Below are 16,193 nucleotides of genomic sequence, written 5' to 3'. Positions count from 1 at the left end.
GCTCCATCCACCAATGCCACGTTGCACCACAGACTGTCCAGGAGTTGGCGGATGCTTTAGTCCAGGTCTGGGAGGAGATCCCTCAGGAGACCATCCGCCACCTCATCAGGAGCATGCCCAGGTGTTGTAGGGAGGTCATACAGGCACGTGGAGGCCACACACACTACTGAGCCTCATTTTGACTTGTTTTAAGGACATTACATCAAAGTTGGATCATCCTGTAGTGTGGTTTTCCACTTTAATTTTGAGTGTGACTCCAAATCCAGACCTCCATGGGTTGATAAATTTGATTTCCATTGATAATTTTTGTGTGATTTTGTTGTCAGCACATTCAACTATGTAAAGAAAAAAGTATTTAATACGAATATTTCATTTATTCAGATCTAGGATGTGTTATTTTAGTGTTCCCTTTATTTTTTTGAGCAGTGTATATATATCTGTCTCTCTCTCTCTCTCTCTGTTGGCCTTGCACTGCGTCTTTGAGAGATTTCCTTCTCATCATAGAAATCAGAGTATCACACTCTCTCTCTCTCTCTCTCTCTCTCTCTCTCTCTCTCTCTCTCTCTCTCTCTCTCTCTCTCTCTCTCTCTCTCTCTCTCTCTCTCTCTCTCTCTCTCTCTCTCCCACTCTCTCTCTCTCTCCCACTCTCTCTCTCTCTCTCTATTTACCTCCTTCACTCTCTCTCTCTCTCTCTCTCTCTCTCTCTCTCCATTTACCTCCTTCACTCTCTCAGTGCTGGCTCTACCGCAGCTCCATCACTTGATCCCTGATGGTGAGGTTACCAGTATTAAGATCAACCGTGAGCCCTCGGAGCCCCTGGCCATCAGCATTGTGGGGGGTAACGAGACTCCCCTGGTGCGTATCCTCATCCAGGACATCTACAGGGAGGGGGTTATCGCCCGGGATGGACGCCTGCTGCCCGGGGACATTATCCTCAAGGTCAGTGTGTGTTTTTGTTTGGAGTACGGTGGAGTACTACTCGCCATGTATGTGACTGTATGTATTGTGTATTGTGTTCGAATTTGAATTACATCACAGCTATAGACCTAACATATTAATTCCAAAATGCTATAAATCAATTTTCAGAAAGGTTGGCAAATAAGCTTTTATTGTTTAAAGAAATGATGAAAGAGATTGGTGTGTTTTTTCACTATCTAATCATTGGCATTGGGTTGTTCAATGACAGCCATGCATTTGTTTAAAATCTATCACTTGATGGTTTCATATTCAGAGAGACAAATAATCATGTTTATTTGCAAAATGCTACATACTGTATTCGCCTAACTCTCAGAGAAATAAGTAGTACAGCTAGGTTTTACATAGTCAAATGTAAGAAATAACTACATTTTTGATATTATATATTTTTTTAAATATTCAATATAGTAATATGAGATCTGTAGTGAGACAAACTCATATCAAATATACAGGGCACAAATACTCCATTCTAGCTAAACAGCGTTTGGCAAAAAAAAATAATAATCTATTAATAAAAAAATCTCAAAACAGCAATATTTAACATAGCCATGAACATACCCATAAGCAATCATTTCTGATGAAAAAACACAAATGTGAACAATTTGTGGATAGAACGTTTTTGGAAATAAACTCTTCAATATAACCTGCAATATAATCTGAGACTTAACTCCACCTTTACATATCTCTCCCGCTCATCTTCAGGTGAACGGCATAGACATCAGCAATGTTCCCCACTGCTACGCCCTGGCCACCCTCAAACAGCCCTGCCAGCTGCTGCGACTCACAGTGCTGAGAGAGCAGCGTCACTGCTACCGTTCGCACCCCCACGATGCGGCCGGTGGCTACCTGCCTCACGGCCTCTCCCACGGCCATCCCCTGAGGGACGACAGCATCCATGTGGTCCTGGCTAAGAGCACCCCAGAGGAGCAGCTGGGCATCAAGCTGGTGAGACGACCAGAGGGACATGGAGTCTTCATCTTCCACCTGCTGGAGGGCGGCCTGGCGGCACACGACGGGCAACTCAGCGTCAACGACCGCGTCCTCGCCATCAACGGACACGACCTGCGCTACGGAGCGCCTGAACACGCCGCTTTACTCATCCAGGTCAGTCTGCAGGGGTCAGGGGTAAGGGAGCATTGGTTGGTTGTCGTTTACAATTCTTGGTAATGGTGTGTGTCTGGTAGTGTGCTTGGTATGTTTCTTGGCTCTGGGTTCCTGGTATAGTATCACTATTAGTGGAGTGTGGTTCTGGTAAATTGCACTCTGTTGGCTGGCTTTGACCCCGTCCATTGCGGTTAATTGTGGTTAATTGTGGTGTGTCTGTGGTCGACTGGGTGCTGCTCTGCTGCTTGGCTGAGGCACTGCTTCCTGGTGGATGCTGGGTAATTGCGGTGGTGTGTTTCTGGTTGACTGTGGGATGTAGTTGTGCTCTCTGGGTTCTTATCTGAGGAGACTGGCTGGCTCTTGAGGGTCTCTGAGGACTCAACATGGCTGCTCACATCAGGCTGTTTCTGTCAGATATTAAGAACTGGCGGGAAACCAATTAAATGAGTCCAATTAAGGCAATTACAAGCTGGACTGGGTAATTTAGGAGTCAGCTCTGCTCCACAGAGAACACAGGCACTCTCAAAAGAGCAACTCTGAAGGCTGAGCTGCTGCGTGTGTGTGCGCTTGAATGTGTAATATGCGCGCGTGTGTGCGCATGCGCCTGTGAGTGTGTGCAAGTTCATACGAGTGAATGAGGGAGTGAATGAGGGAGTGAGTGAGTCATTGTGTGAGTGGGTGGACAACACAGAGTAATAAAGAGACTGAGTGAAAGAAGCTGGAGGAAAAGGTTGTAGAGAGGGGAGACATACAGACGAGTAAGAAAAATGAGGAGTTTAAAGTTGGAAAAGGGGTAGTGAGAGAAGGAGGGCTGCAGAAAGACTGCAGTGTTCTTAGAGACCGAAGAGAAAATGACCTGACTACTAATCTATGATCTATGGAGCAGCTCTGTCTCAGCAGGATGGGGTTCTAATGGGAGGATAAGAGTGTCACACACACACACCATCCTGAACAGATTTACTCACATATACTGTAGACTACCCACTCCTGGGGGGTGTTAGAGTCACAGCCAGGCTGCTTCCTGAAGAAAGTAAAGGGTGAAATGGACATGTGTGTGTGTGTGTGTGTGTGTGTGTGTGTGTGTGTGTGTGTGTGTGTGTGTGTGTGTGTGTGTGTGTGTGTGTGTGTGTGTGTGTGTGTGTGTGTGTGTGTGTGTGTGTGTGTGTGAGTGAGTGAGAGTGATTTGTAACAGAGCATCTGTTTATTATGTGGATTAACCTATCGGGGGTAATAAAATGTTTGATATATTTTACTGCCTGGCCAAGCTCTCTGTGGGGGATTCCTTCCCTAGAGCTCTCTTCAGGGGGTGGTAGGAGAGGGTAGAGAATGTCAACAGGAAATAGCTCATACTCTACCCCCAACACAGCATCTGGGAAGAGCAAGATGGGCCTGTTTGAACAGCTATGCACTCTTAGAGAAAAGGGTTCTAAAAGGTTTCTTCGGCTGTCACCATAGGAGCACCATTTTTGGTTCAGGTAAAAACATTTTTGGTTCCAGGTAGAACCCTCTGTGGAAAGGGTTCTACATGGAACCCCAAAAAGGGTTCTTCAAATGGATCTCCTATGGGGACAGCCAAATAACCCTTTTAGGTTCTAGATACAGTAGCAGTGTATTTTCTGTGTCTGGGTCTAGTTACGTGGCAGTGAGAGTTGTTTTTAAGGACTTGTCTGGATCAACTTTACTGAAGCTGTGTTCAGTGAGTTTCTATGAGAGCTTAACCATGATATTCTTCTTGAGTTTGCTCTTCTTAATGCATTGCTCTGTGTGTCTGTCTGGGTCTGAGCTTGGTTGTCTATCTGGTTGTCTCCTGTAGGCAAGTGAGGAGCGGGTCCACTTCATTGTTTCTCGTCAGATCTGTCTGCCTAACCCTGACATCCTGCAGGAGGCTCCATGGGGCATGGAAGGCCCCCCACCATACTCTCCGGTGGACATGGAACACACGCTACTGGTGAGCAATGCATGACGTATGTACGAGCATATGCACACAGACACACACACAAACAAACACAAATACGCCAGACACTGCTTTGATTGAGGAGCTTTTCTTCAGGTTGGACACACACGTTCACGTGCTGTACGTAGGGCTCTATTCAACATCAGCGTTACACCGGGATTTAAATTTAAAGGCAATGTCCCCGCTTTAGCAGAGACTGCGTTCACTGTAAACGCTGCAGATGTCGGCTCAATCAGAAATGACCTTTACATTTCTATTACGCAATCAGTAACGCTTCAGCAACACAGATTGCATAGAGCCCTTATACACACACACGCACATTTCGCTACACTCGCATTAACATCTGCTAACCATGTGTGTGTGACCAATAACATTTGATTTGATTTGACACACACACACACACACACAAAAAACAGACTTTGTTTTCCTGCCTCTTCTTCTCATGCTAAATATTACATTTTATGTGAAAATGATCCTGAGCCGTGTTATTCCTCCATCAAAGAGAAGTGTGTCATCCCGAGTTGTGTCAGAGTGTTCCGCTCCTCTCAGAGAGCCATTACGCCGTCCGGAGCAGCCGCCTCTCTCTCTCTCTCTTTCTCTCTCTCTGAGCTTATTATCCCTGAAGAAAACATCGCCACCAACCTACAGGATTCACACCCCCTCCACTGACACGCTAAAACAGGATTTTCTCCAACTCATTATTGGAGCTGACAACTTCCCTTATTCTAATAATGATTAACTTCACAGCTCTCACCTCACGTTCTAGATTTGAAGTTGTAATTCTCACAGACACACTGTTAAAAGTAGAGAATGTGTGACGGCGGAATCGTACCGTATTCTTCAGATAAAGACGTTGGCATCAAAGCTAGTAGAGAGAGAACGAGGCTGTAATAAGAAGAACCCCGCAGCGATAGCAGGGAGCAACAATAACAATGTATTATTGTTCTGAGATAAGCCCAGTCACCTCCAGCAGGACTATAGATCATATTTAGACTAAATCTCACCAGGCCTTTATATTGTGTTTTAATATTGAAACACAGTAATGAAGTTGGCTCCTACTGGATGTGTGTGTGTGTCTGTTGTAGGCGCTCTAGGGCCGTCAGCAATCCTAGTTTTACTGGAAGAAAAACAGAACCGTACACTCCTTTAATCTGAACACAGGCGCATTCACAGAGATATACAATTACAACTACAGAAACAGACATATACGCACACACACACACACTCTTACATCATACACCCATTTATGCCTTGCACACGCATACACCACCGCGTGCAGTACTGGTCAGTGCTTGTGACAGCTGTGGTTAGTGTAGTGTCCTGGGGTAGTCATGGCATGTGACTTGAGGGTCAGAAATGTGTGAGTGCAGCACATTAGAGAAGCAGCACAGGCCACATCACATCAACCCCAATGTGTCCATGTTTTACTTACACTACTCTACTCTCCCTGATTCACACACGTACACTCACATACACACTTTGTACAGTACAGATGCCAGATCTTCATTTTTTTCACTGTTTTGTCGCAGAAAAAATGTCCTGCGAATCGAGAAATTCTAATGAGCCTGGTGATTTCGACACCTTCACTGAAAACCTGCAGTTCTCTTTCTTTCTATGCCGGAGCAGTCTTGTCATTTGGACCAGTGCCAGCTATCAAAATCATCCAATCACTCTCGCGCGCACAAAACGCTAAAAGCACCAGACAGAATATGAATAAATGTCGTACTGCTACTGTAGGCCTATATGTCCTGTTACTGCAATATTCAAATGTACAAAAATGTATCTAAAATGCAACCGTACAGATCAACAACCCTCGTTTTATATAGCTTAATAACACAAGATAGACATTGGTCTCCACTACGACACAGGACAAGTGTGTCCAAAATGCAGCCGTACAGTAGGCTGCTACACCTAAACTATACTCTACTCTAGCCTATCAAAACACGAGTTTCCATTCATACAAAGTGTTAGGTAAATTGCCACAGTAGATTTGCCGTGGTAAATGAGGAAATACTTGATTTCTATTGTATAGAATGCTTGTCAAATAGATAAATCGCTCTTAGTCTGTTCAAAAAGTTGTTCCGATGATAAGACGAACCAGAGGCCGAACATATCTTGAAAGACTTTGGTTGCAAGCAGGACTAAGGTAACACCAACGTTATATTTTAGGGAGCGGTAATGAGGTGACCAATAATGGTTGCAATTGAGTTCAGCTGTGCAGGTGAATTTAGCACGTATTGATGGTTTAATGAGACATCAGCTAGTGCCATCGATGGTTGCAATAGGCCTCTTGTTATTTGATTAATGCTGTTCACGTGCTAGTCGTAACAAGGAACGTGGCATATATTCCAATACATTCTGTAGGCTAACCTGTGGCCCATCAGCTGATTTACAGGCCTACTGTAAAACAATACATTTTCCTCCAGTGTGGATGCCCGCCCACGTTGTATAGTAAGGCTATGTATACTGAACAAAAATATAAACGCAACAAAAAGTAAAGTGTAAAGTGTTGGTCCCATGTTTCATGAGCTAAACTAAAAGATTTCTGAAATTTTCCATACACACAAAAAGCTTATTTCTCCCCCCCAAAAATGCACAAAATAATTTGTTTGCATCCCTGTTAGTGAGCTTTTTGACGCCGGATTCAAAACTTCAAGTTTTTCAATTTAAATTATTATACAAAATTCTTGCAAACAATATAATGTAATATATATGGGGGATACGCTCATCCTAGCTCTACAGATTTCACTGCAAAGAGACAGAATCATTAGATCACTTGTTTTGATGCTGCGTATATGTACTGTAGCTTGTTCTTGGTTGCAGGTTCAGGAATGGCTGAAGAGTTGCAACATTTACTTAGAGCTAACTCCGCAAATAGCACTGCTGGCTGATTGGAAAAGTCACAGTCAAACGATGAATAATATAATACTCTTAGGAAAAAATTGTATCTTTAATTTACAATATGAAGAAACTATGAGAATAGAAAGGTTCAGGACTTTTTGTGAAACAGCACAGTGGAGAAATATATGGCAGCTAGAAATCAAAACTGGATGGTCTTCAGAGATGGGAGGGGACAAAAAACAAACAAAAGATAACTAATGTATAATATACTGTGTCTGTCAAATGTATATAGTATGTATAAGCTGGAAGTAGAAGCTTAAGTGTTGTCCTTTAGTTTACTCCAATTAGGGGAGGGGTGGTCGGGTTAGGGGAAAATATTAAAATAATATTAAAATTAAAATAATATATATATTTACCAAAAAAGATATATGGCATTTGGAAATGATGCAGACAATTACATTGATAGAAGCCACAATCTATGCTGAACAAAAAATATAAACGCAACATGTAAAGTGTTGGTCCCATGTTTCATGAGTTGAAATTAAAAATCCCAGAAATTTTCCATATGCACAAAAAGCTTATTTCTCTCAGATTTTGTGCACAAATGTGTTTACCTTCCTGTTAATGAGCATTTCTCATTTGCCAAGATAATCCATCCCCTGACAGGTGTGACATATCAAGAAGAGAGACACCTCACCTCTTTAAGGAATACCTAGGATAGGATAAAGTAATCCTTCTAACACCCCCTTAAAAGAGTTAGATGCACTATTGTAAAGTGGTTGTTCCACTGGATATCATAAGGTGAATGCACCAACTTGTAAGTCGCTCTGCATAAGAGCGTCTGCTAAATGACTTAAATGTAAATGTAAATGTAAGAAGCTGATTAAACAGCATGATCATTACACAGGTGCACCTTGAGCTGGGGACAATAAAAGGCCACTTTAAAACCCTTAAAACATTATTATAATAATAATACAATAAAAAAACAGCGCTTTCAGCTGCCCCTGGTTGTGATTTTTAAATATGTAATATTTTCCTCCTTCAATGAAATGGGTCAAATTAAGATCCGACATCTGTACATACACTCTCTCGCTTCCACAAACCACAACTATTCTAAATAATCCTGAACATCAAACACTGTACTTAGCCTTACACACTAAACTTCAACGCTTAAAACACAAGAAAACACATTCGGCAGAAACAAACAACACAATAAACACTATATAGTGAATACACATCTATTTCAGTGTAACCATTCAACACATTTCTCACGTTGCACCACTCCCCTCTTACAGGACTCATGTGAGAAGCCGGCGTGTTATGAGAAGACGGTGACGCTGTCCAAGGAGCCCCATCACTCCCTGGGGATGACGGTAGCAGGGGGTATGTCCTCCCGCGGCTGGGATCTCCCGGTCTACGTCACTAACGTGGACCCCAACGGAGTAGTGGGACAGGAGGGATCCATCCGCAAAGGTACAGCCTGGTGACAAACCTTCTACTGTACAACACACACAGTCTCTCACACACACACACTCCAACAGTCCCACACACACCCACAGAGTCCACCACACACTCGCACAATACACACTCACACACTCTCACTCAGTCATATGGTAGATTAAAATCCAATGTTCCGGGAAGGGAGTTTAGCTCATATTTCCTTGAATTGCTCCAATATTGGCATGATAGTTTAGTTTCTCTGTTCCGTGCAGTCCCTGCTGGTCACCACGATTCCAGAGTTGGTACTGCAGACGGGCTTCATCTGTCATGAGTTGTGTGTGTGACTTGTCCCTTGTGTAGAACAGACTGATTGAGATAAACAGTCAGACTCGTGCTTAATTACCAAGGTTATTTATCCAACAGGAAACACAGGGGTAGTGCTGCGGATCAGGGCTCGCCAAATTGAGTCTAACACACATACACGCACCTCAAATTTGATTAAGTAAGTTCCAGAGGAAGTGACAGGTTGCACTTTATCAGCTCATTATACAAAATCAGTCAGCTCTGAAATAGACAAACAGACGCACTCCCAAAATGATTGGATACACTTGTGGCAGGCCTGTTATGGCTACGTACTGCAGTGTGTGAAAGTATAGTTGTGTTTCCGGGTGTGTGGGATGTCAGAACATCTGAGGGAGCTCTCTGTGCAGGGCCAGACATCAAAGGGCAGTGGAGGCATTTAAACCCAGAACCTGCTGCTGATCCTAGGGATCCGCCTCAGAAAACCACAGTACAGAGAGACCAGACAAGACCCCGCTCTACCTGTGTGTCTGTCTGAACACACATTCCTCTACATCTGTGTGTGTGTGACTAGCTAGGTTTCCATCCAATTGGTGACAGATTTTCATGCGAATATTCTAAAATCTGCATAAAGAAAATATGTGTACTTTCCTTGTTGCCGATAGAAAGTGCGTGATGACGTAGCGCACACAAAATGTACTTTTTCCACTTAAGTGTTCATGTACCGAATAAAAATCGATGTGTTTCCATCGCATTTGAATAAACTCTACAGAAACTGTTGCGTTAAATAGCGACTGTGCCTACTCTGGTCTTGACACGTGTGCTCTAGCAGCTAGCAGATACAGTGTGGGGAGGCTAGTCTACATGATGACATTGTTATTGATGAGAGCGAGAATATTTTTACTTGTCAAACGGCAGTCAAGCATTGATCATCATGACACTAGAATAAGACCCTAGGTATTTACTGAAAAGCAGCATCAAAATCATCACACAGTGCACTTTCACCATCCTGTTTTTATTTAACCAGGCTAGTCAATTTAGAACAAATTCTTGCTTACAATGATGGCCTGGCATGATGAAAAAGGCCTCCTGTTGGGACGGGGGCTTATAAAAACAAAACAAAAAAACCCTGATGTAAGACAAAACAGACAACACAGACAGAAAACACTGGCAACAGCACAAATACAACAGCAAACAGACAATGGATGAGTGTGTGAGTGCAGGCAAACTGAAGTTGAACTGCTGCCACTTGTATAGGGCACAGTGTCATCCGCATACAAATGTATATCAGCTGTCTCAGTATGTCTCCCAATGTTGGTGATATAGTTCATAAACAACGGGGGTTCTAAAATGTATCCTTGCAGCACACCCACAACTCTACTGTGTCCGACTTACATCTGACAACACACTGGGTTCGATTTGACAGGTAGTTCACAAACCACTCCAGAGCATGACCCAACACACTTCTATCTCTGCACCAAGACGGTATGGTCCACAGTGTCAAACGCCTTTGACAAGTCTATGAATACAGATACACAATTCCGCTTCCTATCCAGGGTACATTTAACATCATTCAAAACCTTGTGAAGTTCATCATAACTTATTTCATCTGTGGCCTAATAAACTGCATGCTTTCCCCTAGTCGCAGTGGGAAGAGCACACACTAGGAGGGTGCTGACATGGCCATACTCGTATTCGTAATTGTATCCGTAAATTGACAGTTGATAGTTGGATCGGATGATACTTGTGATCGGAAAAAACGTAAATGTTTTACTATGCCTAAGTAGATGTTGGAAAAATACCTCCATGCACCTTATAGACCTTTATAAGCTACACTTTAGGATCCGCAGTGTCTATGTGTTCTCAATATGCAGCGGGCAGACAAGTTTGCTATCTGTTAGAATGCACGTCGGCATTTCATATTTTTTTCCCTACCCTCGCCCCGCTTGTTAGATATTATGCACATTGATAGCTTGATAGAAAACGTCCTTGCTATTTGATTTATCATAGTAGCAGGTTACCAGGAGGCAGCAGAAGTCTGAATTATCACACCGAAACAGAGAAGCGAAAGTGATCGGGTGAAATTTTGATGCGAGTGGACATAGAAATACAGCTTCACTATATCTAATCAGAGCAGCAGATTCAACGTAGAGACTGCCCTTCTCTTTACAGACAGTAAAACTAGCCACTTGAGTTACTTAGAAAACGCAGCACCTCAGTTGACTGACTGACATGAGAAAGATGCTTGCGTGCTGGCACCCTTATTACAAAAATATACTCTGATCATAATCGTATCCAGAAAATTTCCCATATCCGTTACAATACTTGTTTTGTCCGACTACTCGGCACACCTTTACCACACATCATACCATCGTGTGACTCCAAGTTCACTTCGATATGATGGTTATTATATAATTATTTGCGATTCCACCACCATTCACAGATAATCCATTTGACAGACACCAAAAGATCCCACCATGTCGGACGAACAAATTATCTGTCGCCGTTCATCAAATTGTACTGAAACGACCGGTTTCCATCTCAACCGTCGTGATTTCTCTTTTACAGTATGACTTTACTCGCATAAAAACTGTGGATGGAAATGTGGTTTATGTGTGAGGAGAGTGAGGAAGTGTGTATGATATTCAGTGTGGTTATACCATGACCTTTATCAAAGGCCTGATTCTGAGAGTGTATTCCCATGCATATCAGTTATGTGAATATGTTTGTGTATACAGCTGTCTACATAAGAATTATCCCAATTTCAACTGAGTGTATCTGCATAGTGCATCCTAATCAAAGGAGTGGATGTTGTCCTTTGAGTAAGCCTCCTCTCCAGATGGCAGCTGGCTGTGCAGTGCTGTACTGTCCAAGCCCACCTTGATTATCAGGGAGGTATTTCATGTGCAGGTGGCTCTTTGTTCCCACTGTTTTGTGTTCCTGCGGGAGGTGATTGAATATTCAAATAGGCAGACGAGACAAGTCCTTGTCCCTGGGAAGTTTTGCTTTTGAAAGATGTCAGAATGGACAGTAGTCGGGGCAACACTGTGCTGAGTGGCTGTGCTGAGTGGTACTGTGTTCTGTCCTCCCATCTCTATGCAGGTGACATCCTGCTGAATGTGAACGGGCTGGACCTGACAGGGGTGACGCGGGGCGAGGCTGTGGCCAACCTGAAGAACACCACCTCCCCTGTGGTGCTCAAGGTCCTGGAGATGAGGCCTCCAGAGGAAATCCAGCCAGAGTGCCCCTCGCCCCCCTGCCTCTCACCCTCGCCCACTGACAGCACCAAGCAGAGCCTCGCCACGCTGCCACACACCGATGACTACTCCCCATTGTGGGTGTCATGGCTGCAGTTGCCCAGGTGAGTAGCAGTACCCCACCAGCTAGCATCTCTCCTCCCTTCTCTGAAGAATGCTAATCATACACACTACACTCCAAGGTTTAGAACTCAGTCTGAACACGGTGGTACTGTTGCCCAGACACCAATAGCCACTTGTTTGACAGACCAACATACAGTGCCTTCAGAAAGTTTTTGTACCCCTTGACTTATTCCACAGTGTGTTGTGTTACAGCCTGAATAAAACATTTATTCCATTTTTCTCACAAGACCCCATAATGAAAAAAGGAAAATGTGTTTTTTGAAATGTTAGCAAATGTATTGAAAATTACATAAAGAAATGTATTCACTCCCCTTTGCTATGACACTCTAAATTGAGCTCAGGTGCATCCAATGACAACTTCATTGGAGTCCACCTGTGGCCAATTCAATAGTTTGGACATAATTTAGAAAGAAACACACCCATCTATATAAGGTCCCACAGTTGACAGTGCATGTCAGGATGCCCTGGTGACCGTTAGTACAGAGATAGTATTAAGGCGCAAGGCGAGACCCAGATGCAGACACAGGAGGCAGATGGTTGGAGTCTTACAATGTTTATTAATCCAAAGGGGTAGGCAAGGTAATGGTCGTGGACCGGCAAAAAAGTCAAAACCAGATCAGAGTCCAGGAGGTACAGAGTGGCAGACAGGCTCATGGTCAAGGCAGGCAGAATGGTCAGGCAGGCGGGTACCAAGTCCAGAAACAGGCAAGGGTCCTCCGTGGCTGTTTCCGAAACCAAGCGTAGATGTGGACATGATTGAGGGCAGGAGAGAATGGGGTGAGACGGTGTGTGGAGAGATATATAGAATCAGTTGTATTTGTTTTTATGGATATATACAGATGGTTCAAAGGAGCCAATCAGTGGTAGGGTGGGGGCAGGGGTGTATATCAGTGGCGGTCGGTGCCGTTTAAGATGAGGGAGGACACATTTTTTTTTCATGAGCATGGCCTTATTTCTATTACAGTATGTTGGATGACTGTTATTCATATTCCATTCACCCAGTTAAATGTAACAGCGATAGGTTTAGGCTACTACATGATACTCAAATGTTCCCTATACCCATCATGAGGTTGCTACAACCTAGTCTATGAATGAACGTTTACAACGTAGGTGCACACAGGTCGAGACACATTTGGGTGTAATCATTAGTCCAACAGTTGCAAACGAGAGTTTCTATTGGACAAATTCAGTTATGTTTATCCCTGTTTTGTTCCGTTTGCTTCTGTTTAAGACAATTTTTTCAACAGAATCGGTGGAATGAGTACACCCCTGATCACGCGTAAACACAGTTCAGTTTCATAGCAGCCATGTTGTATTCCTTCTCGCATCTACGTTATACGCTCTCCTCCTTTCACCTCTTTCCGTTGGTTGTGGACTTCAATGCCCAAGACATCAGCTGTATGTGACCATGCGAAAAAACCTTTCCAAGCCAAACTGCTACACACAGCCTACATACTGTAGTTGTCACCATATTACCTAAAGTCAGGGTTGGGGAGAAAGGGATTACATGTAAGGGATTACATTCTTTTTACTGTAATCCGTTACCAGCTAAAATATTGTAATACAGATTATTTAGAAAAATGATGATTACTTCAAGGATTACTATTAAATTCAGAAATGATATTTGCGATTTGAATGTCCTTGAGAAAACAGAAGTGACTCTCTCTCCATTTCTCTCTTGCTTCTCCTTCATTTAGGAAGAAATTAATTTGTTCAAAACTATTCAACTATTTTCTTTCTCTCTCTTTGAGTCAACTACTCATCACATTTTATGCAGTGCTAGCTAGCTGTAGCTAGCTTTTACAAATCCTTTATTGAGAGTATTTTAACTTTTTGTATTGTTTGTTGGTTTGGCAATGCCACTGTCAGTCAGAGAAACATGCTGAGAAGGATTATTACCACAGCAAGCAAGGTACTTGGAGTCAAACAAACAGGCCTGGATGAGATTTTTAAGGTCAGGGCCCTCCGTAAGGCTCACAAAATCATTTTAGACCCAAGTCACCCCCTGTACCTGGACTTTGAATTACTCCCCTCTGGGCGCAGGTATAGGGCACCCCTCAGCAGGAAAAATAGAACGAGACAATCATTTGTGCCAGGTGTGATATCCCTCTTAAATAGCTCGGGCAAATGTTCCCATTGACCCCGTAAGGCCAGCAGGCTAGTCTTTTCTTCTTTTTTAAATTTTAAATTTAATTTTATTTGTTGGTGCGTGACTGTTATTGAAAGTTGTATTGTCAATCCTGTTTTGTATTTAACGCCACTTTAAATGTGTACATGACACTGCAACAAAATTTCCCCATGGGGACAATAAAGTAAGTAAGATTAATTCTGTGATCCTTTGATTGGGTGGACATGTCAGTTCATGCTGCAAGAGCTCTGATAGGTTTGAGGACGTCCTCCGGAAGTTGTCATAATTACTGTGTAGGTCTATGAAATGTGGTGAGGACCATGAGCCTCCTAGGTTTTGTATTGAAGTCAATGTACCCAGAGGAGGACGAAAGCTAGATGTCCTCCGGCTACACCATGGTGCTACCCTACAGAGTGTTGTTGAGGCTACTGTAGACCTTCTTAGCAAAATAGTGTTTTGATCAATTATTTGTTGACGTGATTATATTTAGTATAGTTTTAACTAGGATAACTTTTTTAATGTTTTAAAATTAAAAAATGTATGAAATTCACAAAGGAGGTTGGTCCCTCCCCTTCCTCCTCTGAGGAGCCTCCACTGGTGTATATCCCAGATTTAAATGTTAGATTATGTAAGCGGTTAAATGATTATATGTCAGTGTATGCGGGCGAGTTGATGGCCATGATTATAGGTTTGAGATGGGTGGAGGAGGTGAAACCACTCAGTGTTGATCTGCTCTGATTCGGCTGCAGTGTTGAGTAGTAGTGTTACAACGGGCAGACCGGATAGGGGAGACTTGTTTGTGGAGATGATGGTGCTGTTAATGGGATTGGAGAGGATGGGAGTGGTGGTAAGCTTTTGCTGGGTTCAAGCCCATGTGGGTGTGGAGAGTAATGAGAAGGCCGATGTGGTGGCTAAGAGTGCTGTGAGGAGAGAGGGGGTAGATATTCAGGTCACACTGGGATGTAGGAGAGAGGAAGTTGTGTGGAGTAAGACGATGGTTTAAGCACACAGGTTTGAATGCCACATTGTGGATGATAGGGATACCTGAAACAGGTCTGTGTGATGAGTGTTTAGTGGAGGAAACGGTGGAGCATGCGTTTCTATTTCTATTTCTATGACGTAGATATGGAGAGTGTGTGAAAGGGTTAGAGAGGCTGGGCGGGGTTAGGGTTTAGGTGGTGCAGTGGCGGGGAGAGAAGTGGTATCTAGGGCTATGTTTTACTTTCTTAGAGGAACAGGGCTAATGAAGATCATTTCATGTAGGTAGGCCGTCACTGGCCTCACACTCCAGTACAGAAGATGGCGGTGTATGTACCTAAAAAGTTGGATGTGATCAACTAACCAAATCCCAAAGGTGAAGTGCACGTCAGAGCAGAAACTATACTATGAAGTCCAAGTAACTGTCCGTATATCTCTGAGAGAATTGTTATGAGGCATAGATTTGGGAAAGATCAACAGATCTCTACAGCACTTCACCAATCTGGGCTTTATGGGAGAGTGGCCAGACAAAAGCCACTCCTGAGAAAAAGGCACAACTGCACGCCTCAAGTTTGCAAAAAGGGACGTGGAAGACTCAGAGCATAAGGCAAAAGATGCTGTGGTCTGATGAGACAAAAATGTTATGCTTTGGCCAGAATGCAAAGCTCTATGTCTGGAGAAAACAAGACACAGCTCATCACCCGTCTAACACCATCCCTACTGTGAAGCATGGTGGTGGCAGCATCATGCTATGGGGATGCTTTTCAGCAACAGGGACTGGTAAGGATAGAGGGAACAATAAATGGAACCAAATACAGGCACATCCTTGATGAGAACCTGCTTCAGAGTGCAAACGATCTTAGACTGGGGTGAAGATTTACATTCCAACAGGACAATGACCCCAAGCATACAGCCAAAGCAACACTGGAATGGCTTCAGAACAAGAATGTGAAAGTCCTCGAGTTGCCTAGCCAAAGCCCAGACTTGAATCCCATTGAAAATTTGTGGAAAGACTTGAAGATTGCTGTTCACCGCCAACACCCATCAAATTTAAGAGCTTGAAAAAATCTGCAAGGAAGAATTGGGGAAAAAT

General features: G+C 43.4%; 1 protein-coding gene across 3 annotated transcripts in view; it reads left to right on the top strand.

Annotated features, from left to right (window-relative positions):
- lnx1 (ligand of numb-protein X 1) overlaps positions 1–16,193 on the top strand; it is a 77,457-nt gene that overhangs the window by 58,599 nt on the left and 2,665 nt on the right. For all 3 annotated transcript variants that reach the window (XM_071406359.1, XM_071406362.1, XM_071406363.1), the window contains 5 exons: positions 734–939; positions 1,678–2,079; positions 3,893–4,027; positions 8,170–8,347; positions 11,717–11,975. In XM_071406359.1, the coding sequence (XP_071262460.1) occupies positions 734–939; positions 1,678–2,079; positions 3,893–4,027; positions 8,170–8,347; positions 11,717–11,975 (1,180 nt within the window). The remainder of the gene's footprint in view (positions 1–733; positions 940–1,677; positions 2,080–3,892; positions 4,028–8,169; positions 8,348–11,716; positions 11,976–16,193) is intronic.

This window comes from Salvelinus alpinus, chromosome 6 (genome assembly GCF_045679555.1).
Source record: "Salvelinus alpinus chromosome 6, SLU_Salpinus.1, whole genome shotgun sequence".
Lineage (NCBI taxonomy): Eukaryota > Metazoa > Chordata > Actinopteri > Salmoniformes > Salmonidae > Salvelinus > Salvelinus alpinus.
This window is presented reverse-complemented; position numbering and strand designations above follow the sequence as displayed.